Source organism: Oryza sativa, chromosome 7 (assembly GCF_034140825.1).
Source record: "Oryza sativa Japonica Group chromosome 7, ASM3414082v1".
Classification (NCBI taxonomy): Eukaryota; Viridiplantae; Streptophyta; class Magnoliopsida; order Poales; family Poaceae; genus Oryza; species Oryza sativa.
In genome coordinates this window covers 25,196,223-25,221,572 of record NC_089041.1, presented here as the reverse complement: position 1 = coordinate 25,221,572, position 25,350 = coordinate 25,196,223, and the positions used below count along the sequence as shown (strand labels likewise).

At 41.9% G+C, this 25,350-nt stretch overlaps 4 protein-coding genes across 6 annotated transcripts; all 4 read right to left on the bottom strand.

Annotated features, from left to right (window-relative positions):
* Positions 1-112: 112 nt before the first annotated feature.
* Positions 113-2,570, bottom strand: LOC4343865 (uncharacterized). The gene is made up of 4 exons (NM_001422265.1): positions 2,197-2,570; positions 2,034-2,111; positions 782-957; positions 113-613 (listed from the first exon to the last, which is right to left on the bottom strand). Exons 1-4 carry the CDS (start codon positions 2,483-2,485, stop codon positions 419-421), a joined length of 738 nt encoding a protein of 245 aa, NP_001409194.1. The 5' UTR covers positions 2,486-2,570; the 3' UTR covers positions 113-418.
* A 1,531-nt stretch (positions 2,571-4,101) lies between these two features.
* Positions 4,102-6,152, bottom strand: LOC107278657 (uncharacterized). Its single transcript, NM_001422263.1, has 4 exons — positions 5,826-6,152; positions 5,432-5,637; positions 4,848-4,920; positions 4,102-4,436 (listed from the first exon to the last, which is right to left on the bottom strand). Exons 1-4 carry the CDS (start codon positions 6,037-6,039, stop codon positions 4,243-4,245), a joined length of 687 nt encoding a protein of 228 aa, NP_001409192.1. The 5' UTR covers positions 6,040-6,152; the 3' UTR covers positions 4,102-4,242.
* A 2,113-nt stretch (positions 6,153-8,265) lies between these two features.
* LOC4343864 (acidic leucine-rich nuclear phosphoprotein 32-related protein 1-like) lies at positions 8,266-12,005 on the bottom strand. Its single transcript, NM_001422264.1, has 2 exons — positions 10,741-12,005; positions 8,266-8,878 (listed from the first exon to the last, which is right to left on the bottom strand). The coding sequence occupies exons 1-2, from the start codon at positions 11,911-11,913 to the stop codon at positions 8,621-8,623; spliced, it is 1,431 nt and encodes a 476-aa protein (NP_001409193.1). The 5' UTR covers positions 11,914-12,005; the 3' UTR covers positions 8,266-8,620.
* An 8,045-nt stretch (positions 12,006-20,050) lies between these two features.
* On the bottom strand, positions 20,051-23,067 carry LOC4343863 (dehydrodolichyl diphosphate synthase CPT3). 3 transcript variants are annotated; one of them, XM_015792530.3, is made up of 3 exons: positions 22,585-23,067; positions 21,309-21,385; positions 20,051-21,132 (listed from the first exon to the last, which is right to left on the bottom strand). In XM_015792530.3, exons 2-3 carry the CDS (start codon positions 21,342-21,344, stop codon positions 20,269-20,271), a joined length of 900 nt encoding a protein of 299 aa, XP_015648016.1. In that variant the 5' UTR covers positions 21,345-21,385; positions 22,585-23,067; the 3' UTR covers positions 20,051-20,268. The 3 variants fall into 3 exon arrangements, with proteins under 3 accessions (XP_015648016.1, XP_015648018.1, XP_015648017.1); XM_015792532.3 differs by having other exon boundaries at positions 22,590-23,067; XM_015792531.3 differs by having other exon boundaries at positions 22,595-23,067.
* Between the last annotated feature and the right edge of the window lie 2,283 nt (positions 23,068-25,350).

The following is a 25,350-nucleotide window of genomic DNA, read 5'->3' as shown; positions in this document are numbered from 1 at the left end:
AAAATTAGTTATATTTTGGGACATAACAGAAACAGATATAGCACATGAATTAGCCACTGTCCAACAGTTAGTTGCAAAGTTAAAAAAAATAAGTGCGGTGCCATAAAAATGTAAGGTCTATGACAAAGACTTCTTGATATTAGAGTTCTAGAAAGACTGAGCACAAATATTAGAATTCTAGAAAGATTGAGCAGAACTCAGGTTTTACAAGTAGTTCTTAACTTCTTAGCAAGACTGAATCAATTTACAGGCCCATCGGTAGAAAATTTACAGCTTGGGCAAAAGTAAGCTGAAATGGAAAATGGGTGTTCTGAAATTAAATGGAAGCACTCATCCTCAGCACCATTTCGAGCCCCATCGGTAGAAAATTTACAGCTTGGGCAAAAGTAAGCTGAAATGGAAAATGGGTGTTCTGAAATTAAATGGAAGCACTCATCCTCAGCACCATTTCGAGCCTCTCGGCCTTGCGGTAGTCATTATCAGTGAGAGGTCCAGCAGGGAAAGCTGTAATCTCCAGAACTAGGTGAGGGGTAGGAAGCTCATCGAACAGAGCTCTCACATTATAGCAGCACACACTCTCGCCGTGCGCACTTTCCCTCCTTATTTGACAACCCTGATTGTAAGCAACAACATTCAGTTAGAAGAGCATCAACTTTACAATAAGAGCAAGAAACATGGCAAATATCTCAGTATTTTTTCTGAAGCACCTTGTTGTTAAATTATTAAACACTAAACATAATGGCTAGAAAGTGTATTTGCAGTGGATCATGAAAAAAATCACCTTGTGACTGGAGGCGTCCACAAAGTGGTCATCTTCGGAGAGAACCAAAGCAATTTCTTTAAGAATCCGCCGACCTTCTTCTACTGAACGAACTCGGTAAGTCCTCTTCAGCGTGCCTTTAGTTGTTGGTTTCCATTTGCTAACTAGCTTCCTCTTATCCTGGGCTTCGTTTTCTCCTGAATGAGATGAACACGCACATCATTTATCCATCTTGTGTGTGAAAATGGAAGTACTTTTGATCAAAACCATAGTCCAATACATAACGAAGCAATGGAACAGAAATCTAGAACCACCATCCAATGTTTAGCCAACAATATGTCCATGGGTGATGTCCTCATCAGGATATCAATGATAACATCTACAATATTGGATCCAAAATCGTTCTATTTACCAAAATGATGAAGGTTCCCCTTGTGAACTGCTTAAGCCTACCACTTGGGTAATGTTATGTTTCTTTCCTCCTAGACACAATCTTACAGAATTTGACACTTGAAATGTTAAATTCAGCTGGTGAGCATAACTGCATAAGCATGTTATCTGATAAAAAAATGGTTGATCCTGGCATAGTGAGAATTGACACAATGGATTCTTCGTTAATAAACCAAAGGTGATACACACCAGAAGTAGAAAACTTGGATTAACCCCACCAAATAATAGGTAACAAAGTGTCAGACTAAATAAGTTTGAGAAATGCTTGATAACACCTTTGGGCACACATCCATGCTAAACTGTTCTAGTTTGAGAAATGAGTTTCTTGCATAATACAATAACTAAGTCTAGGGAAACCTCTATACACATTTAAAGCCTGCACTGCACTATGTTCTGTGATTAGTCTGTAAACATCCAAGAGAATCTGATTCCCATATCCGTAGCAAACAAATCTTCAATACATTTCTATTCCATAATGGTATCGATCCACCAAGTCATCAACTTTTACTTTTTCTACATCTAAAAATTATAGTCCACTATAAACGACGACGGAAAACTTGCTTTTTCACACAATATCATATCATAAGCATCTCCACCTTTTTGGTCCCAAATCTAAACCCATCCAAAGATGCAATTGCATGCACTCTCTCCTAGCTAGCAGAAAGCTCGCTATCCAGATGCCCAAAGAGGAATATCTTATCCAAGATCCACATTCTCCTAACGATTACAGAATCCCACACACCTTTCGCGTTCTAATAAATCATGGATAAAATTAACTGAGAAGGAGAGATAAATCGATTTTTGAATTGAAACTGCACGAAACCTGGCGCGCCGCCGCGCAGCTTGTCCGCCCACTTCGAGAACCCTAGGTCGCTGTCCCCGGCGCCATCATCGCCAATCTCTGCACGAACACGACACGAGGCGCATCAAGAACCCCCAGCCTTTTTTCCCCCGAATCGAAACCAGCCGCGGCTAATGCAGATTACCGTGGGCGAGGAAGGGGTTGCGCGGGGAGCCGGCGAGGCCGATGTGGAGGAGCGCGTAGTAGAGGCAGAGCCTCCCGGCCCAGACCAGCACGGGGCCCTCGAGCAGCGACGCCGCGATGGGCACCACCGCGGCGGCGGCGGAGGAGAACGCGGCGGGGCGCCGCCTCGGCGTGGGCACGCGGATGGGGGACGTCGGGAGGAAGGGCGTCTTCGGCGGCGAGCGGAGGGAGAGCGGGCTGGGCACCACGGCGGCGGCGGCGGCGGGGGCGTGGAGGAGGTAGGCGAGCATGGCGGCGGCGGCGGCGGCGATATGGCTAAACTGCGGTGCGTGCGGGTGTTCAGTGATTCAGTTAGTTTTGAGGCGATTTAAAAGTGAGTGTCAGCGTTGCACGGTTGCAGTGGAGTGGAAGAAGAAAAAGATTTTTTGTTTCCTCCAAAAAAAATTTGTGGTATAAATTTTGATGAACTTTTAATAAAAAGTGAAAATTGTATGCAAAGCTCATCCAAATCTTTCTATCATTACATGGAGGTTGCAAACCATCTTTCGTTACACGGAAGACTCATACATACTCCCTCTATTCTATAAAAAAACAAATCTAGATGTGAATGTGACATTTCCTAATATAATGAATCTGGACAGGCTCATGTCTAGATTCATTGTACTAGAAAATGTTACATCCGTGTCTAGGTTCGTTTTTTCGGAACGGATGGAGTAGGTGTAAAGGAAAAAAAAGACACACATGTTGAAGATGAGACGAATTTCACAAAATTATCTACATGTAAGAAGTGTTTTGTAAAGAAAAAAGATACTTGAGTAAGATCTTAAAAATAAGCTAGGATGGTCATAAAAAGGACAATAATATTGTTAATATTAAGGGAGAAAATATTATAGGAAACGCGATAGGAGGCTGTCGAGGTTGGTTATGCACCGTATAAGACCATCCAAGTGCTCTTAAAATGCCAAAGTTGCTTTATATATATTATATATTTGCACTTTATGAACCTTAGGTTGCGAAGGACGAATATAATATCTACATTTCAATTTCCGTTTTGTCCTTCTCTGTGGAGGAGCCATGCATATGGTCATCTCAGCATCAGATAATGGCGAGGACTGAATGAGACGGAGGGCGACAGCTAGGACTAAGGGATGATAAACTCCACATACCATACCTTTCAGATGACACATGGCCATAGCTCGATCTTGTACTATTCACTCTATGATTGTGACAAGCATTTCAAGAGAACCTGAACTTGCGGCCCAGCCCAGAAAGATCGCCCCAACCAAACACAGCACACTGGCACTGAACATCAGCAAGAGACCATTTTCCAGCTGCTGTTTTTTAATAATGGAATGGTTTACATCTCCGATCCAATAAGTTCTATTGTTGAATATATATATATATATATATATATATATATATATATATATATATATATATATATATATATATATATATATATATATATATATATATATATATATATATATATATATATATATATATATATATATATATATATATATATATATATATATATATATATATATATATATATATATATATATATATATATATATATATTTCAGCTTTTGATGGAATGATATTTGACATGGCACCAGAAGAGAATGGTGCAAGGTTCAGACATCAAGATTATCTCCACTCCTGAAAGAACATCAAGATTTTCTGTGATACATTAGCAGATGAACTTTACATCTTTATAAAATTCTGTCCAATTAGGCTTTGAACAATGTACTATATTCAAAGCAACCTGTACTGCCCATGTGTGTGTTTTTTCAGTGGCTACCCTGCAGACTCAGCAAGAGACCATTTTTCAGCTGCTGATAGACTGATACTTGACACGGCACCAAAGAGATAGATGCAAGGTTCAGACGTCATGATCATCTTCGCTCCAAAAAAGAACATCAAGATTATCTGTGATATATTAGCAGATGAACTTTACATCTTTACAACATTCACAATTAGGAATTGCACAATGTACTATATTCAGAGCAGCCTGTGCCCATGTGTGTGTGTTTTTGAGTGGCTACGCTGAAGACTCCCCCTCCCCCTCACCCTCACCCTCCTCTTCCTTCCAGACAGGGAGGATCCCTTGGCCAGCCAGCCTCTTGTAAACCCAGAACACCACATACTTGGCGTTTGCTCTCTTCTCGTCGATCAGGAACGGCTCGATGGTGCTCACTTCTGTGCTATACGATGACAGCGCGAAGCCCTTCGGTCCTGCGTTAATCGTCGAGATGAATGATACTGGTGTAAACATTTCAAGCTATTCAATAAGCTATGCGCCCATATCTTTGATGATGATGCAGTGTTGCAACTTGCAAAATATGCTTCTGCAATCCTACTTAAGTACTCTGTACTCTGCATAACTGGTCTTTTACACCTAGATGCACTATATTGTAGTCTTCAGAATGCGGATTTATACCTAAATAATACGCTACATAGCAGCCTTCAGAACACGGAATATCAAGTGATAGTAGTTTACAGTTAAAAATTCAAAAGGTATGAAATATATAGGTTATGTGAATGCATTGAGGTATTGTCCTGCTTATGCCTCCCAACGGTATTCTCAGCAAGAAAGCAGCAATTTTTGTATGAAGAAATGAGAAAGGTGCAGGAGGTAGCTTGTACCTGTGAGGTCTCCATTTGGAAAGAAGGCCCAGAAGTAATAAGGCACTTCATCCTTTATGAAGGAACCCTCCAACTGCATTCATCAAAGCAAGGGTTAATAATGTCGATATATATGTAATAACGCAGCATAGCAGAAATGTTGGTATGAATTATCAATTATCTAGAAAAAGCAGAAATATTTGGTCATTATCATTCCTTGTAGGCTGTAGCCTTATTGTACAAAACTATCACAGCCTAAGCAAATGTTTTTAATTTCCTTCAGAAATTCCTACATCATCAGCAATGCTATTGTTCAGAACTAGGCTGAATCAAATTTAAAAAAAGCAATGAGAAACCTATTCCATGTAATTAAATTTGACTTGTTTAACATTCATCGAACAATTAGCTATGCTATGCTGAATTGCTTTATACCATCTGTAACTCTGTAACTTATACCAAGTTGCTAATTTACACGTTTCAGTACTAATCAGTAATCACAAAATCAACAAGCTTCAGACAACAGTACTTATGAAACAGTTAGGGATGCTAATATGCAGTGTGATCACTTCCCTATTATCATCTCCGGCACTAGTCGGCACACTCACCCTATTATCTTCGAAGGAGAGCTCCACTTGGGACACGTCGTCCTCAGCCTCCAGAGCTGCCTTCAGCGGGGGGATGATCTCCTCCTGCATCATCTCCGGCAGCGGCTTCACCGGAGGCTTCTTCGGCTTCGCGGCCGGCTTCGCTGCGGGCTTCGCCTCCGCGGTGGCTTCCTTCTTGGCATCGGCCGCATCCTTCTTCTCACTGACTGCACACCACACCACAAATCCATAGTAACCAAAAGATCAACAAAATAAGTGCAACTTTTCAATGGCAAAACGCAAAACATTGGCATGGTGCTACTATGGCAAACATTTGACTGATCTAATCAACACTGATGCGTTTCTTTCCTAATCTTATAAAGGATTTACAGTAGCTAAGCAATTGGGGGCGGACCAGTCGTGGCGGCGGCGGCGGACGACGACTCCTGCACGGCGGAGCAGGAGGCGCCGGAACCGGAGCCGGAGCCGGAGCCGCGAGGGAAGGCGACGAGGAGCGGCAGCCGCTGCCGCCCGAAGACGAGCGGGATGGCGGCGGAGCACTTGCACGCCGCCGCGTGCCGGCCGGCGAGCGGGCTCGGCCTCACGAGGCGTAGTGGCTGGGACGCCATGGGAAAATCGGGCGGCGACGCCGATGAGGTGACCGTCTAAAGCTTTCGTTCTTGGCAGGCAGTGGCTCGCCGTGGCCGTGGTGGTGGTTGCCTTCCACTGATTCAGTTGGATGGCATTGGTTTCCCGCCACAACTCGCTCTATCTGCTCGGAAACTGGAGCTCAGTGGCGAGGCGCGAGCAGCACGATTGCCTGAGAGCCAGCCATTCGTTTCATTATCTCTTTGCCGTCCGATCACAACCAACGGTTCGGATTAGTCGCTACAGCTGGAGAAACAATAGAAAGAGAACTTTTTTGGGATTTGCTAAAAATATGTGGCCAGTTTTTTTGTTAATGAACTAATGATTCACTTAGGGGAAAAATACTAATTTATTTGTTCCAAATCGACTTGGAAAGAAAATACTCCATCCGTTTCAAATATAAGACTTTTTGACTCTCTCTAAATTTAACTAATTCTGTAGAAAAATATTACTATTTTTTTCCTAGATAGTTAGTCAAACTTAGATTAGTTTGACTTTGACCAAAGTAAAAAAGTCTTATAAGCTAAAACAGAGGGAGTCATAACTTTGTTCTAGAATATAATAAGTTTTATAACTATAAATCTAAACAAATGCATGTTAAGATTATAATAAAAATACTATATTTTGAGATGGGTTGAGATGGGATAGTATTTAGATTTTCCAAAACATCTAATTTACAAACAAACTCCGTATCTCACAACAAACCCTATTTTTACTGCCGAAAATACTTCCCAGTTTGTGCTTTGTACTTGACTTGGTGAAAATTGAAGCGGTTTGCGGGGGAGGGGCGGAGATGCAACGGCCCCGTCGGACACGGCGGAGGCGCCGCGTAGCCGAACACCACCCCGCCCGCCCGCGCGTCGTTTCCCATCCATCCCCTTCCACCCATGAAACTGACAAGTGGGCCCAGGTGGACCCCACCTCTCCACCCACACCACCCCCATGGCCCCACCAACCACGTCCACCCTCTGGGCCCGGTCCACGCTGTACGCGCGAGCAACACGGCACGACGACCCGGCACCGTCTCCTCTACACTAGGCGGATGATCTCCCACGTCACTGCTCTCACACCCGCCGTCCGATCTCCGCTCTCCACGATCCGCGCCGTCCATACAGGGCATCACGGGCATAGCGTGCCTGCGCGGGGCCAGAGGCCAGAGCTATCTGTAGACACGGACCACATGGTCAGACGAGCGTAGCCACCCCAACCGGGGCCCCACCTCCCAGTCGCCGTACGTGACATGGACCCGGTGCACGTGATTCACCGCTCGAAGCAGAGCTATCGTATCACTGACTTGTGGGGCCCGACGATCACCGTGGTGGGACCCACACCCAAAGTATGCGTCGTCTCTAGGCGCGTCGCCCATTCTTTAATTCGGATCCCGCGGCAGAGAGACGTGTCAAAGTTGGGGAGCCAGCTGGGGGTGTGCGCCTAATTCAAGCCGGTGGGCCCCCACCAACGACGAGGAGGGGGAGGGCAATACCGTCATTTCAAGAGGGAGAAGCATCCAAGGAAGAAAAGAAGGCATCCATCCAAATCCGGCCGAATCTCCTCTCCTCCCCTTCGCCTCGAGCCGCTCACCGACAACGCGCACCCACCCACCCACCCACCCACCCACTCCCGCGCCGTGGTTCACCTCACCACCCGGTCCAGTTACCACCCGCCCCCACCACAACAGAATTGCCTGCGAGTGGGGCCCGGTGAGCAGTGAGAGAGGAGGACCCATGCCGTGAGCCGTGGACACGGGCGCAGCCGCCGCGGGCTGTGCTGCTGCATCTGCTCGGTCCAAAAATTGGTAAAGAAATGGCTCTTACTGCTGCGAGCACCGGGAGCCCAGTTGCCCGCCCTCTCGCCCACAGAGGTGGCTGGTTCGTTGGTTGGCCGCGGACGCCTCCGCATCGCTGCAACCACAGCCGTTTCACCTATCTCAAAGCACGCAGCGCCCGCGTACAGAAGCCCCCCCCGGGGTGGTGGCACCGTCGTCCACACTCCCCAGTGAGAAACTCTTACCACACACAGCAACACAGTTCAACCAACTAGGGCAAAAGTATAAAAATTCAAATTGGAGGGGGAGCAACGGCTACTGAGGGTGAGGGGGCATTTGAAAGGGGGGGCATTTCCCGGGCTTTTCCTTTGGAGGGAAACTACAGTTTTGAGAGTTGGCAATACATCGGCTACACTGCCAATGTAACAGAAATTTGAAAGGGTGGAGGGAAACCTGGGGCTTGTAACTACCATTTGAAATTCTGGAGGGAAAAAAGAAAATCAAAAGAGATGGTGCAGGCTAGGGAGACAATGAAACTGAAACTGAAACTGAGCTGCCATGGCTACTTGCTAAGTTGCTACACAGGTATCTCCATTTTCCCTCCTAAAATCTGATGTTTGAAGAGGAAGGCTGGATGAAGAAGCTCTCTCTCAATCCAAAGTCTTTACAAGAAAAACGCTAAGAAAAAACAGGGGGAAACCCACCATTTCTGTTTGCTGATGCTCCTGCTGCTGCTTGCTTGGTTCTTTCTAGCTGAGAAGAGGGGGAGGAAGGGATCCATGTACATTGCTGCTTGGTCAGTGGTGCTTGAAGGGCCTCAGGTCCTCGACACCATCATCGTCCTCGTCGTCATCTCCACTGCCTGATGGATCATCATCTCTCTTCCGCTTAGCGCCCTGCGAGGACGAGGGCAGGTCCGTACCACCATCATCATCGTCATCAACCTCATCTCTATCTTCATCAGCATCATCAGCCTCAGCTGCATCAAAGTCGTTTCCAACCGCCATGGCCTGAGGTTGAGCAATTGGTTGAACAAGATATTCTGTGTCTTCATCCTGAGGAAATGCAAAATTGGATGAATTCTCATTAGACCTGTGTTTCCACAATTCTGCTTTTAGAGATAGTCATTAACAGGAAGGACATTCTGGAACAGGGTTTAGAAAAACCTCAAACATAAAAGTCATGTGTATCATAAACAGCTCACTAAGTGAAATGCCCAAAGAGTCAAACAAATTACTCCATGATTTATAGTTTTAACATACATGCAGCAATAAATTAGCAATGAAAAACATAGGCAAAGTAACCATGCAATTGCTGAAATACAATAAGCGTCTCTACCACTGAAAGAAAATATGTATGGTTTCAAAACCATAGTAAACATCAGCAATATTTACATCAAAAGATCAACTTAACAATAAATTAAATGTCCTATAAGCAAGAATAGCACACTAAAACAATAGTGAAAGTAAAAAAGCAGTATCAACCACCTCTCGAAGGATTTAAGAAGATGAAATTCAGAAAGGAAGGCCTTCTCGTTACACAATGAACAAAACAATGGGCCATAACAAGCATGACAGGAGAAAATCTATCTACAAGGATATTTAGCAGCGAATAAATTGCACAGTTCACAAATGAGAGAAGAGCTTCTACTGGCCAGATAACATAGGCAAAAACTAAAGCATGTTCTCATGGATAGAAGAACTACAGGTCTGTACACACTTACACAGTCAGGGATATATAATGAAATAATGCATTATTAAGATAGCCCCAAAAGAAATAAATGCATGACAAAACATCTGGCACTACTAAAACAGAAATATATCAATAAAAATTAGAGTAGAAACACTAGTGATTTACTAAGCATACATAGATATGGATATCAAATAAGGTAAAAAGAACATATAAAATCCCAGGTTTCATAGATGTATCAGTTTTTTTCTTTTAAGCAATTGCCAAATTTAAAAACTTCAGATGCAAAATCTTTTGTTATATCCGAAAATAGGGCATAAAAGAGATAACTAAAACCTTCTCTTTCTTCTACATGAAGAAACTAAACTCTGCTGTCATACAGTATCTATCTAATCATATCTGAAACACTAATTTCTCACATTTCCTGTCATTTTTGGGTCTAACTGGAATTTTCAAAAAGATTGTGCACATAGCTGCAGCATATCAAACAAAGTACTAATGCACAACTCATAAAATCATCACACGGATACATTAGCCAATAATGATAGAGCGCACACATAAGTCTCTGAACTGCTCCTATGTATCACACTCAGTAAATGAGGTAAAAATGATTTTATCCCTGCTGCTAAGTAACTGAGGTAAAGAAGATTATCCCTGACACTATTTCAGAGTGTAAAACATCACCAAAAAGGTGATTGTGGAAAGGAAACCTAACAATTGAAGTTATCTACTTCAGCATGACAAAAAAAATGTTGCACTTATAATAAGTAGACTAAACAAACACCCACATAACTAACGCACGAACTAGTAAATCCCCTGAAAAAAAAAAGAACCTGCAACTGAGAATGGTTAATATCAATTTTACTAGAACATGAATATAAACGACTACCGATGCTACCGTTACTACGAAACATTGCAACGAATAGCAAAGACATCACCAAAAAGGTGATTGTGGAAAGGAAACCTAACAATTGAAGTTATCTACTTCAGCATGACAAAAAAAATGTTGCACTTATAATAAGTAGACTAAACAAACACCCACATAACTAACGCACGAACTAGTAAATCCCCTGAAAAAAAAAAGAACCTGCAACTGAGAATGGTTAATATCAATTTTACTAGAACATGAATATAAACGACTACCGATGCTACCGTTACTACGAAACATTGCAACGAATAGCAAAGATCTTGATACGCTTGCGAGAAATTAATGCAAAATGTGTTATACCTCATCATCCACATCCTCCTCGTCGTCATCATTCCCCTCCTCATAAACCCTATCATCCTCCAATCTCTCCTCATCTTCCTCTCCAATCTCACCGTTCTCATCCTCATCTTCCCCCTCTCCGTGCTCATGCCCATCAATCTCTTCTCCAACGTCCCCCACCGCCAAAGCGACCCTCCCGCTGCTCTCTGGCTCAGCCTCCTCACCATCATCCTCAACCTCCTCTTCATCCTCGTCCTCCTCCTCATCCTCTTCCTCGATGCCGTCTTCCTCCTCATCACTGCTACTTGGTACATCATGCACCTCAACAACAGCGTCTTCGTCATCACCATCCTCATCGATCTCCTCCCCCAAATCATCCTCCTCCTCATAGTCTTCCTCATCATCATCGTCTTCCTCCTCCACATATTCATCCTCGTCCCCAACGGCCGCGACCCGAAACCCATTAGCGTGGTGTTCGTCTCCCCCGTTCGGGACGACCTCGTCGGCGTCGCTCTCGTCCTCGTCCACATCGATCACACCGTTCACCTCCACCGGGTGCGACGCCACGCCACCGCGCGGGTGGGAGACGCCTCCGTTGGCCACCTCGCCGCTGCCAGGATCCTCATCCTCGTCATCGTCGTCGTCCTCCTCCTCCTCGCCGTCGCCGTCGCCATCCCCGTCGTCGTCGTCGTCATCCGACTCCGGCCTCTCGTTCTCGTCGGCGTCCATCTTGTCGAGGTACTTGAGAGTCCGGATCATGCCGAACACCTTGGATCTGTAATCCTTGACCCGCGTGACGGGGCACTCGTAGAGGTCGAGCGAGACGAGGCGGAGGTTGGCGAGCGGCGAGAGGTCGCCGACGTCCTGGATTCGATTGTTGCTGAGGTCGAGGTCGCGGAGCGAGGCCAGCCCGGCGGCGACGAGGTGGTCGAGGCCGCCGGCGATGCGGTTGTCGGAGAGCGTCAGGCGCGTCAGGTTCCGCAGCCGAGGGAACCCGGCAAGCGACGCGACCCCGACGCCGGCGATCGACAGGTGCTCCAGGCTCTGGTACCGCTCCAGAATCTCCGCCGCGGGCAGCCGTCCGTGCAGGCACTTCACGGCGCCGTCCAGCGTCAGGCTCCTCGCCGGCGACGAGCTCCCCTCTCCGGCGGCCTGCAGCGCCGCCTCCACCGCCCTCTCCCACGCCTCGTCCATCTCTTTCTTCCCTTTTTTTTCTCCTCTTTTTTTCTCCTATAAAAAATAAATTATTTTTTTCCGGGGTGTTTGGTTTCGAGAGGATTTGAAACGGAGAGATATATACGGGGCAAGGGTGTTTACCTCCCCATTGGAGGCGGTTCACGGGGCGCACCGTGGACTCGGTGCAGGGGAGAGGTGGGGGGATCGCGGGTTGTATACGCAGCCAATGGGAGGGCTCGGATCGGGAGGTGCGGATCGATGACGTGGCGGGATCCGAGAGGCGTGTGTTTCTTTTGAGAGGAGGGGGGGAGCGCGGCGTGGAGGCGTGGTGGGCTGGATGATGCCAAAAGCATCTCTTTTTTTTCTCGCTTCTTTTTTTTTCCTCTTTTGTTTCTCTGGGTTTTTTTTCGTATCGTTTTCTTTTAAGGGGCAAAGATATTATTAGTTAATGGATGGAATCGCTTTCTCACGTGTGGGTTCGAGCGGGTGGGTGACTGACAATGTGGGGACGGAATGCGGTGGGACCCACGTGGAGGCTGATGGAGGGGTGTGGGTCGATTTTGTGGTTGTTGTGGATTCGTGGCCGTCCGTTTTGGGGTGGGGAGAGGAGGACCGTCGGATGATCTGTGAGGAGATAGGCGCGACCCAGTTGGGGTGCAGACTGGCAGTGGGGCCGGAGGCGGCTGGCACGGGTTTGATTTGGACCCGGGGCCTCGCGTTGGAGTCGTGCACTACTCTTGTTTGGTTTGCAATATTGCTCAAATCACGTTTAACGCTGCGCTACTGCTTCATGTTTGATTGATTGGTAATTAAAAGACAAATATTAGGAAATGACTTAATATCAAATAATTAGAATGGGTAATACTTCAAACCCAGATCGGCTAGTTGAAAGACCTAGACGTTTAATTATCAATTAAAATTATGCCATCATCATGTTTACGTGTGGCTTCACTACATAGTAACATGTCCATATTACAAGTGTGTTAGTAGTAATTGTTTTATGTAAAAATATTCAAGAAACATAAATAGGTTGTATAGCAAGGTAAAACACACATACAAAAGTATTTCAGCGCTTCTATGTAGGATATTATTGAGCACTTGCTATGTCTTGAAAAAGTTGTGTAGTAGTAGTAGCAATTTGTGCTATGACTACGTTGATGTGCAGGGGCTCAATATGCATGAGAGAGACATGGCAAAGGTTCTTTGAGAGAAAAAGCGCCTCATCTTTTTACTTATATTTATAATTATCAACCAAAATTTGAGTTTTCAACCCTAAATTTGGAGCTAATTTTGACGGTTTTTTATTGAAGTTTATTTTTCAATCTTTGATTTTAGATCGCTATGTTGTTTCGCTTATTCCGCGAATAAGTGAAACGATGGCTCTGAAAGATGCAATTTAGTTTGGCTATCATGCAGCAATTTGGACATGAATAAATATAGATTCAAGACAATTTGTAACAGTGTTAGCGATATAGATATATGGCTAATGTATAACTAGCGCATTGGCCAATAGCTTCTCCTCCTTTTTGAGCTGATCTGCCACGAGTTACGTAGTGTTGTCTTCATATAGCTACGCCTCCACCCACGTATCCAACCTCGTTGTGGGTATTTTGCTTATACGGTTATAACACATAGAGCCTTCATGTAGTCACCATTGATGTGTGATCGATAATCGACCCGCTACTCTAGTCTGATTGCTAAGATATATTAGCTTCACCATCAAGTCTACCCATAATCCATTAAGTTTTGTCTAACATACAGTGACACTATTACATTACCTTGTCATCCATTCATAGTCTAATTGTTATGCCATCTTTTATATAGGCATCAATGTGCTCTCCCTCTCCCTCTTCCTCCTCAACCCTAGCTACACTCCTATGACTGGTGTACTTGTTACTTCAGTCCAATCGATGAGCTAACGAGTGGAGTTAGAAGGTATGGGCAGCGTGTAGTTATATGTACTGTCCATGGTGAGACACAAATTTTCCAATAGGAACTCCTTATTGAAAACTATATAATGGGCATAGTTTATTGTTGGTAAAACATGATCACGTCAAAATGTATGACTATTAGTAGGCAAAATAAACGGCCACAACAATTAGGGATATGTTATGAATACATCTTCTGCTATGTACACTGCCTTATATAATAGCCACTACAATGCTATGCACGGATTGTGGTACAATGGTTCATAATCATATTATGTAATCCGGTTACTCTAATACGTTTATCTTCGAATAAATTAAGGACTATCGTAATGATGAACATTTTTAAGTTAGTTGGAAAAAAATATGTTCCATGGATATCGTTAATAAGAAAATAACATCAGAGGGACAAGAATAATGATACGATGTCATCGTCTGGGAGATCAACACGTAGGATATTTGTAATGTGGAGGGGGAAACAAAAGATAAAAGAGCTACTTCCTCCGTTTGATAATGTAAGTCATTCTATCATTTCCTACATTCATATTGATGCTAATGAATCTAGACATATATATCTATTTAGATTCATTAACATCAAAATAAATGTGGGAAATGCTAAAATAACTTACACTGTGGAACAGAGGGAGTAGAAGGGTACCGCATGTTAATTAACAAACGATATAACATACATGTTGATAACATATACATTTACAACAAAATCATTATTAATTGCTCCATTGCAAACCATTTTGTATGTGATTTTTTTTATATATCTTGTGTTAGGTAGATGTGACAAAATTTTATCGACAGAATCGTTTGAAACATTGTTGTTCGTTTACTCCCTAGATCGATGCACGCAGGACTCTATAGTCTCTCTAGTCAGGACCCATGGAATTTCCCTTTTTTTTTCTTAAAAATGGAAAATGGACCCGGGGACAGCTAAATGCCATGCTTATTTTGCTGTGTGTTAGTGCTAACAAGGATGATTAGCGCTCATGACAACCAATGAGGAGAGAGCACTCTAACAGATAAACTGTCCCCTCTTTTTCTATATTCCCTTCATTTCATATTATGAAACATTTTATTTTTAAAATTTAATATTATTTAAATTTTTACCAAATTTATAGAGAAACTTAGCAACCTTTTCAACCCAAAACGAAAATACTATTAAAATATAATGAGTAAACTTCTCTTCGGGCTACCTTTTGTTACCGATGTTTCACTTTGGACCACCCTTTAAGCAATATTTTCACTTTGGACTGGGTAAACCTGCCTTTTGTTTCACTTTGGACCACCCGACTCTCTTCTCAAGCATATAAACGATCTCCATTACATCGTCTCATACTCGTCAATGAGCTGCCACAGCTATATGTAAGACTATTTCTTCAACATATTACAAGTTGGATGTAGATGAATAAAAGAGTAAGGTTGGTCCAAAGTGAAATAAAGGTAAAAATATCCGGTCCAAAGTGAAAACATTAGTCCTAAGGTGGTCCAAAGCGAAACATCGGTAATAAAAGGTGGCCCAAAGTAAAATTAACTCAAATATAATCAATGTTAGATTCAATGAAACTAATGTAATGTTGTAAATATTGTTATTTTCCTATAATTTGATTAAATATAAAAAAGTTTGAATTAGAAAAGGTCAAAGAATGTTATAATATAAAATGGAAGGATTATTATATACTTGTAGATTTCTCCGTTTAGACATTTGATTTTCAACATACCCTCTTTTCTACACTTTCTCTTGTACGTGAGTGATGTGCCATTTGGTCACATCAAAAGAACATGTGAGCGTCCACCACATGTTTTTTTCTCATAAAGATACATATTTTTTTCTCGATTTTCGTTAGCACGTTTTTTAAACCGTACGACTACTTTTTATATAGAAATTGCTTTAAAATATTGAATATATTAATTTATTAAGTTTAATAATAATTAAAACTTAATTAATTATGTCCTAGTAGCTTTCTCGTTTTACGTACGTTGAATTCATTTTTATCTTCATCAGTTTTAAACAGTGATGCACTAGCCCAGTAGCCCATCACTCCGGCAGATTGAACGGCCCATCCAGCTCGGGCTCAAATCCCACGAGCCCAACATCTCGGCGGCGGCGGTCGCCCTCCTCTACCGGTGCCACCAAGCACCAACAAGCGAGATTCCACGTACGCCTCTTCGTCGCCACAAAGCACAAAATAACCGTACTGCTTTAATTATGCTCCTGCTGCGAGTCAACCAGCACCAATCCACTGTTTAGCTTTCTGATGTACAGTGACATGTCCGATATCACCATCACCTGGCTGGCAAAATCTGACTTTGTTCTCTTAGCACGTGTATATTTGTACTCCCTCCGTCCCAAAAAAACAAATCTGAGTTTTCGTGTTCAACGTTTAACCATCCGTCTTATTTGATAAAATTATGAAAAAAATTAAAAAGACAAGTCACGCATTAAATATTAATCATGTTTTATCATCTAACAACAATGAAAATACTAATTATAAAAAATTCATATAAGAGGAACAATCAAATGTTGAACACGAAAAACTAAGGTTTGTCTTTTTTTTTTGGACGGAGGGAGTATGTTAAGATTCAGTGTATTTTTGGTCCGTTCCTTTGCTTTGATACGTCACACTTTAGTCGTCGTGCACTCGTACCATTGTTCTTTACTTTCTTTTTTAGAAGCATGTCTTTACTTCGTTACCACATTTACGTTATAACACATTTTCTTAACTTTAGATTCCACCTTCGTTACCACATTTACGTTATACCACACTTTTTAACTTTAGATTCTACCTTAATTTTAGAGTAAAGTATTGTATGGAGTAACACTTTTGACCAATATTTTTCTCGTACTTCATACTATAATTTACCTATGCTTAGTCGTGGCACTCTTAGGTATCACCACCAATATCCCCTTAATGCATTCTAGCAGACGAATAAATACTAGTACTTGTTAAGGATGTGCTTGTCTACGGATTAATAAGCCTGGCTTTTATTCATAAGTAAAAACTATACCCTCACTGTCTAAAAAACCCAACTTCTAAATACACGTTTGGATAAGAATTTGTTCAAAGGAGTGGGTGTGCAGGTGGAGGCAGAACATGGGTAAACACATATGCTGCTGGCCTCACTGCTCAGCTCTCCGAACTACTCACTCCGTATTTTTAATGTATGACGCCGTTGACTTTTCGACCAACATTTGACCATTCGTTTTATTCAAAATTTTTGAGCAAATATAAAAATATTTATGTCATGCTTAAAGGATATTTGATGATGAATCAAGTCATAATAAAATAAATGATAATTACATATTTTTTTAATAAGATAAACGGTCAAACGTTAGAACGTTAGACAAAAAGTCAACGGCGTCATACATTAAAATATGGAGATAGTACTAAGTTACTCCTGTCAGGAACTTACGAACTCCTCGTTTCTCATATGCTTATACTTATAAGTCAATATTTTTTTTAATTTTAAGTTAATTTTATGGTTTTCTCATTACACTTTATTTTATTTTACAACATTTATATCGAATCGTCAAGAGTACATATATATAAAAAGTTTTATTTGTAAATTATTTTTCGAGTTAATAATAAACTGTTTGGGTATGCATATATATACGTAAGTGAAATGATGAGGCCGATACAGGAGTGTGTACAGAGAGATAGATAGTCTACAGAGTAATTTGTCCTGGATCTTCTGATGAAGCAAATTCCAACTCGCTCATGCTAAATTAGAATACTCTACATTTGATAGAGGATTCGGATCCTCGGATGTAAAGTGAGATAAACATTGTCACTGACGTATAGACTCCACCATGCATCCATGGACCAACATGATAGTGACTATGTCAGGGAAAAGTTCACGTCAGATGATCCATTTCCTTTCGTATATTGGACTTCGTATATTGGACAGGAGCAGGGTTTACCAAACCATTTTAGATAGGTTACCATCATCTTGCGGTTTGATGGTTATCACAAGGTATACCGTGGTTTCAAAACCGTGAAATATACCATGGTTTCAAAACTAAAAAGGTTACCGCAGGTGATAACCGTGCGATAACCACGCGGTTTTGTAAACCATTGACAGTGGTCACCCAATTTGCCTTTTTTTTTCATGTCGTTATTTAGCACAAACCCCCCTATTTGGATCGCCACCATTTTTCAGAATAGACCTGAGTTATTCTATTTGTTTCATCAGGAAAAGAGAAAAAGGCCTATATGTGCTGGATTTGATTCTAATTTGTCATGGAAACAAGTTGTGCAGCCGAATTGGAGGGGAGGAGGAGGAAAAATATAGAGCCTAATTTTATGTTAGGTGGTGAATTCATCCCAAATTCAGAATTTCTGATATTGTCATCGAAGGAAAATAGTATTGCAAACCGTGCTTTTGCATGTGAGTTTCTTGTTGCTCTGATTGTTGATCTACCACTAATAAACAGTAGAAAATAAACTAAGCAACCCAAAAAATTTATATTCAAAACATTATATGTGTGTTCTTATCAATTTAAAAGCTAATGCTGAAAAATAAACTACAACAAAGAAAACCTTAAAATCAACTTTGAAATTAAGTTTTTAGATTCAAATTTTTGCTACAACTGATAAGACAAGCAGACGATCAGCTCCACTTCAACTTATCTGCTACAACCAAAAATTAAATTTTAATTTTTAATTTGAGTTGATTTTAGTGTTTTCTCATTGTATTTTTTTTCAGCATTGACATTTAAACTTATCAGTCATAGCCCAAATTTAATTTTTAGATCTTAATGAGATTTGATTTTAATGTTTTATCTAGTTTATTTTTCAACTATATATAAAAATTTTACTCATAAATTATTTTTTGAGTCGCTGATAAGCATCACAACTTATAATTAGTTGTAGGTGAAACGATGAGACTAGATGAGAGCTTTTCAACAGGCACTGGCTATTTCACCCATAACGTCCAATACAAATGAAATTTCAATAAACAACACCAATATAAATGCAAAATATTATCTCATACTTCCTCTGTTTCACAATGTAAGACTTTCTAGCATTGCCTACATTCATTTAGATGTTAATGAATCTAGACGTATGTATGTGTTTAGTTTCATTAACATCTATATGTATGTGAGTAATGCTAGAAAGTCTTACATTGTGAAACGAATGGAGTATTTGACTCCATGTTGAAGCTTAACAAGCAAAGAGGCCTCCATCGTTTGCCCAAATGAAATCAACCATGGCTAAAATTTGAATTTTAAAACTTGATTTAAAATTTTCATCAAAGTTTATTCTTCACCATGACCTTTTAACTTGATAAGAACACATATATAACAGTTTTATCAACAAATTATTATTATCGCTAATATGTTATATGGTGTATTATTGGCTTATGCCTTATGCCGATCAATGGGGACAAAAGTTGCAAAATATGTATATCCATGGTTTTAAAATCCATTTGGAATTGCCACCCTTTGAACACATTGATTCCAAATGGGTTTCTTTTAGTATGAAAATAGTTCAAAAAAATATTGTATAGACAACAAGGGCATATTCTATACTACTTCCTCCATTTCACAATGTAAGTCATTCTATCATTTCCCACATTTATATTGATGTTAATGAATTTAGACATATATAACTATATAGATTCATTAACATCAATATGAATGTGGGAAATGGTAGAATAACACATTGTGAAACGGAGGAAGTACTACCCTTCGTCCAAAAAAAAACATGGCTGTGTATATGGACATACATACATATGTCCAGATACATAGTTAGGATACGCATGTCTGTATACATAGCCAGGGTTTTTTTTTATGAAGAGAGTGCATGTTTCTAACTTCTACTCCTTCGTTTTCCGCTCACACGCTTTTCGAATTGCTAAGCATGATTTTTTCTAAAAAAAATATATATGTAAGAAAATTGCTTTAAAGAATCATATAAATCCTTAACACAGCAAAGTCAGCAATTCCATAAGGAGTTTTTAGAATGAAATATGCTAGTTCAAAATCTTCCGAATCAATGGAGCAAAAATTCTTTTGATTCAGAGAAGCACAAAAGTTTCCCGGATAAAATGTGAACAGTTTTTGTGCCAATTTGTTTGATTGAGTAAAGCATAAATCAAAGGTGTGAAGAAGCACTTGGTAATTTACGGATGCTTTAAGCTTTATAATGTTCTCAGTTTGTTTGCATGCATACTGTAACAAGAAGGATATAGTAGCACATCTGCACAGCGAACAAAATTGCTTCAGGGAAAATAAGGCACTTTGCTTAGACCAAATGTTATTACATTTCACACATTTGGACCAACTCAAGCATACACATGTTTGGCCTGCCTACAATGGAATAGCTATCTTTTTTTTGTATATTTCACATTCTAGGAGATATCAAAGGAGAATACAGATTATTGTGTAACTACAGATATCTTGTATGATGGTTTCTATCTCCTCCCAGGGAGGATGTGATTACAGCTGCTTCTTAGCCAGATTTCTGCTTTGCTCAATATAAGGGTGAACTCTTTGGTACTGTAGTATGGCCCAGACAAGGTGCTTGAAAGAGAACTCCGGCCAAAGAGGGTCTGGATTCTGCAAATGACTGAACGTCGTCTGCCACAGAAGGAAATTGCTCAGGCGAGTCTCGCCTGAGGTCCGGATCACAATATCAGGATCGGGGCAACCAGCGCTGTACATATGGTGGTCCAGATCTGCCACTGAAATATCTGAATGCACACCATTATTCGCAACACTGTCAACATCCTCCCTCTGCAGTATATCCCTCCTTTCTGCACAGACCTTATTGACCGCAATGACAATCTCAGAAGTGGAGTTGTATGGCATGCAAACAGAGAAGACCAGTCCCTTGTTTTCAGCAGTGCTAACCATCAGTTTCTCAGCTGCTACCCTCACCGGTTCGCTCAACATGTCCAACTTCCCCCAGAAGTTGATCTTACAGTTAACCTTGTTGATGACATTTCTGTTTTCTAGCAGTTCATTGATCTTTTCCTCCATTAACTCCATCAAGGATTTCACCTCAGTCAGATCTCGCTTAAAATTATCGATGCTAAATGCATACACTGTGATATACTTCACGCCCATTTCATAGCAGTAGAGTAGGCTGGCAATGAGAGCAGAGAAGCCCATCCTGTGACCAGAGCCTTCCTGGATACTCCTGAATTTAGCATATCTACGGTTACCGTCCATAATAAATGCAATATGTTTAGGCATTGGGCCATATGAGAGGACAGCTACGATGCATTTGCGGATAAAGTTTTGCAGACTCGCAAGGACACCAGTCGCAATTAACTCATCAGGGTTCTCCGTCTTTGGATTCTAAATGAAAAAAGCAAAACAGAAGTATACGAATATCAGCGAATGTCAGCAATAAGCACAAAAAAAAAGTCACAGATCTTTGATTATCTTTACATGACTAATAATGTTTCCACCTGGGTACTTGTTCAGCATAAGAGATTAATCTATATATCACTGCATATGAATCTAAAACTTACCACTGAAGGTGAGTAAGAGATAAGTGAACCAAGCATTTTGATGGGGAGGGACCAACAGGCAGTATCAGGCCTGCAAACTGGAAAAGACATAAAATTTTCAGACTTGCTTGCTCTGATCAAGAAAAAGGAGCAAGCGTTTGCCATTGGAACAGGATACACAAAGAAGCTATAGATTGCTACTCCATCCGTTTCACAATGTAAGTCATTCTAGCATTTCCCACATTTATATTGATGTTAATGAATCTAGACATATATATCTATCTAGATTCATTAATATCAATATGAATGTGGGAAATGCTAGAATGACTTACATTGTGAAATAGAGGAAATATCTGCTATTTTAAGTATGTTTTCCGGAAGGGAAATACTAATTTCAGAAGAATGGATACCAAAAATTATTGATATTTGATATAAGTTCTCTGGAAACAACATCAAACTCTTTATATTTAGTAAAGTTTTATCAAGGAGTATTTGATAGTTAAACTGAAAGGCGTAACCTTTGGATTTACCTAGATTTTAATTGATTTCACTTAAATTTCCTAACAAAGTGAGACAAAGATGATGGCTAGCTATGCACGGTTGGGCTCCAATCCACGTGTGTATATCGGGAATATCTCCATTCTCCCATCTACTTAGGGCCCCTTTGAATTGGAGGATTGTCATAGGAATTTTAGAGGATTTAATTTCCTAAGGATTTTTTCCTATGAAACCCTTTGATTCATAGGAAAGTATAGGAAATTTTCCTTAGGATTGCATTCCTATAGCTCAATTTCATAGGAAAATAAGCAAGAGGTTCAACCTCTTGGAAACTATCCTTTGCTTTGTTTGTTTCCTATGGTGCTATCAAAGGGACCCTCTTCATATTTCCTGTGTTTTCCATTCCTGTAGGATTAGGAAAACATGCTACTTCAATTCCTACGTTTTTCCTATTCCTGTGTTTTTCCTATTCTGCGTTTCAAAGGGACCCTTAAGTTTTATGATGATATACTACTACTCGTGGGATAAAGGCAAAAAGAGCATACTTTTCTAGAGTTTGGAACAACAAGACAACAAATAAAGCATCTGCACTTCTCTTTCATTAACAAGATAAGCACACCTTTTAGCTATCGAAATCCCTATGCCGTTGTAGGCTAAAGAAGCTTTCGCAAAAAAATGACGACTTTTTAGCCAGAAGCTTTCTAACAACGACTAGTAATAACAAGCACAAATAAGCAATCAATCCAGCACAAATAACAGCTGGATTAGCATCAACCAAACCACAGCCACAGCACCTCACCTCACCTCACCTCACAGGTATTCCATCAAACACGTGGTGAGCAAGCAAACGCGTGTAGCAAATCAAGAACCCAAGGAGGAGCAACCGGAGCGCGCGCGCGAGCACACACACAGAGGAGACGGCAGCTGATGAGTAGCGGGATCGGGCGCTCTCTTTCCGCCCTCTTTATAGCCGTCGTCCGCACTCCGCAGCCAAGCAGCCCCCCCTGCAGCGCGCCACCACCACTCCCTCGCCTCTCCCGCGCCCGCGCCCGCGCGCGCGCCAGTAAAAAGAGAAAAGACACTGGCGAAACGGGCGGTGTATGTGGAGCAGGTTGGCCGCGTCTCCGCGACGCCGCCAAGCTTTTGGTTGGTTCGACCTCGAGCTGGATTCCCTTTTAGGGCTCAGGAGGAGGAAGAACGCGGCGGCGGCGGCGGCCTCTCCGCCGGTGAGCAATTGATTGCGGGGAAGAAAGGGGATCGGGCCACCTAACTCAGCTTTTGCACAGAGCCCATCTCATTGCAGGCTCTTAGAGGTGGCCAAACGGGCCGGGCCAAACGGGCGGCCCGGGGCACGGCCGAACCTGTAGCAGGCACGGCCCGGCACGGCCTGCTACAGTAACGGGCCGTGCCGGCACGGCACGAGTAGCCGTGCCGTGCTTGGGCCGCTGGCCGAGCCCGCGGGCCGGCACGGCACGGCACGGCTACTGTAGCGGCACGGCACGGCACGGCCCGTTTCGCCAGCGGCCCGTCAGGCCGAAAGCGCCAGCGGCGCACTGACAGGGCGGGCGGCGGTCGAATGGGAAGGCGCCACGTGGCACTAACGGCTATTTGACCGTTCAAATTTGAAAATAACCGTTGGGAGGCTAAAAAATTCATAAAAATTTCGAAAAAATTCCAAAAAATCTCAAATTTCGCCCTATAAATAGGGCATGAACCCCAGCCATTTCTCCTCATCCCACACTCCTCATCTTGTGCTCTCAAGTGTTTTAAGTGCTCTCTTTGTTCTCAAGTGTGCATTTTTTTTGATTTTGACAAAATTTGCTCAAATTTTGTCAAAAATCAAAATTAGTTTCGTAGTTCAACAGTTTGATCGCAGAGGTTTGAAGAGCTCGCGGTTGGAAAGATGTAAGTAATATTCAAATTTGTGTATTATTTGTATTGTGTTTGTGAATTCAATAAATATTCGAAAATTTATTTATGTCGGTTTAAATTTTCAGAATGGATCCGAACTTTCCATACCAGTCGCCGTCGTTCACCTTGGGTGATTTCGACCCCAACTACATGTCGGGGTTTGACGATACCTCCGGATCGGCTCCAACTCCACCATCTGTGGAGGAGGTACCGGTTCATACGGCTGTCGTTGAGGAGGTACCGGTTCAGGCGGCGACAGCTTCGGAAGGATTTTCCGGAACCGCGAGCGGAAGTGTTTCGACACACACCGGCTCGAAGAGATCGAGAACCTCCGGTGTGTGGCAAAACTTCGACGAGATAAAGGAAACATGCCCCGACGGAAGGGAGGTATCGAAAGCCCGTTGTAGAATATGTAGGCAAATTTTATCTGCTCGTTCTTCTGGTGGTACAGGTCACCTCAAGCGCCATGCGGAGTCGTGTGCCAAGAAGCAAGGAATACAACTCCGGCAGCAGCAACTTATGGTAAACCCAGACGGTACGGTACGCAGTTGGGAGTACGATCCCATGGTTGCTCGGGAATCTCTTGTCCGGTTAATCGCCAGGCAAGATTTACCCCTGAACTTTGGGGAGTCCCCTGCTTTTGAACATTACATTCAGCAATCTCATAACCCTAGGTTTAAAGCTGTGAGTAGGCAAACATCAACTAGAGATTTAGAGAATGTTTATCACAAGGAAGCAACTGCACTTAAGGAACTGTTTAGTACATGTACTTTCTCTGTTAGTGTTACTTCAGATATATGGAGTAGTAGAGCTAGAGAGGATTATCTTAGCGTAGTTGTTCATTTTGTTGATGATGATTGGCAATTACAAAAGAGAGTTTTAGGGCTTAGGTTAATAGATGTCTCACATACAGGAGAAAACATAGCTGAAAGAATTAGGGAAGTAATTAATGAATTTAATCTTGCTGATAAAATATTTGCTGTCACCCTAGATAATGCATCTGCTAATTCTAGGGCTATTGAAATATTGTAACCTTTATTTTGTGTGTATGCTCAATCTTTTCTACTCCATCAGCGTTGTGCATGTCATATAATTAATTTGATTGTTAAGACTGGCATGAAGAGGGTAGGTGACCACATCGATGCTGTTCGTCAAGCAATCGCGTGGTTAACTGCTTCTAACCCGCAGATTGCTGCATGGAAGAGGTTTTGCAATGCGGCCGGTGTGAAAGCTCGTAAGTTTGCCACCGATGCAGAGCATCGGTGGAATGCAACATATTTAATGTTAAAAGTTGTTTTACCTTATAGTAGTTTACTTTCTGATTTTGTTCAGTCACGTGGTGGCCCAAGAAACAGTGACGGGTCTTCAGTACTGAACGAGCATGTTTGGGCAATTGTCCAAAAATTTCACCAATTTCTAGAAACTTTTTATGATTGTACTCTAACTTTATCACAAGTTTATTATCCAACTGCTAATATAATTTTGCACAACCTTCTTGAAATTGCTAATTTATTTAAAGAATACGAAAATGATGACGTTCTAACTGAACCTGTCTTTCACATGAAACAAAAATATTTGAAATATTGGAAAAATATACCTATGTTGTATGCTTTTGCTTTTGTTTTAGATCCTAGGTGTAAATTAAGGGGATTGT

Bases quoted from the DNA above. Each gene is read 5' to 3' on its own strand.
- LOC4343865 (NM_001422265.1), bottom strand. From the start codon at position 2,485: ATGCTCGCCTACCTCCTCCACGCCCCCGCCGCCGCCGCCGCCGTGGTG. The intron at 958-2,033 runs GTTTCGTGCAGT...CATCTCATTCAG, and splicing joins GCTGCGCGGCGGCGCGCCAG to GAGAAAACGAAGCCCAGGAT. The intron at 614-781 runs GTGATTTTTTTC...GCTTACAATCAG, and splicing joins TGGACGCCTCCAGTCACAAG to GGTTGTCAAATAAGGAGGGA.
- LOC107278657 (NM_001422263.1), bottom strand. From the start codon at position 6,039: ATGGCGTCCCAGCCACTACGCCTCGTGAGGCCGAGCCCGCTCGCCGGC. The intron at 5,638-5,825 runs GTCCGCCCCCAA...TGTGGTGTGCAG, and splicing joins CGCCGCCGCCGCCACGACTG to TCAGTGAGAAGAAGGATGCG. The intron at 4,921-5,431 runs GTGAGTGTGCCG...TGATGAATGCAG, and splicing joins TCTCCTTCGAAGATAATAGG to TTGGAGGGTTCCTTCATAAA.
- LOC4343864 (NM_001422264.1), bottom strand. From the start codon at position 11,913: ATGGACGAGGCGTGGGAGAGGGCGGTGGAGGCGGCGCTGCAGGCCGCC. The intron at 8,879-10,740 runs GTATAACACATT...GCATTTCCTCAG, and splicing joins AGGAGGATGTGGATGATGAG to GATGAAGACACAGAATATCT.
- LOC4343863 (XM_015792530.3), bottom strand. From the start codon at position 21,344: ATGCTTGGTTCACTTATCTCTTACTCACCTTCAGTG. The intron at 21,133-21,308 runs GTAAGTTTTAGA...TTTTTCATTTAG, and splicing joins TCTCTTACTCACCTTCAGTG to AATCCAAAGACGGAGAACCC.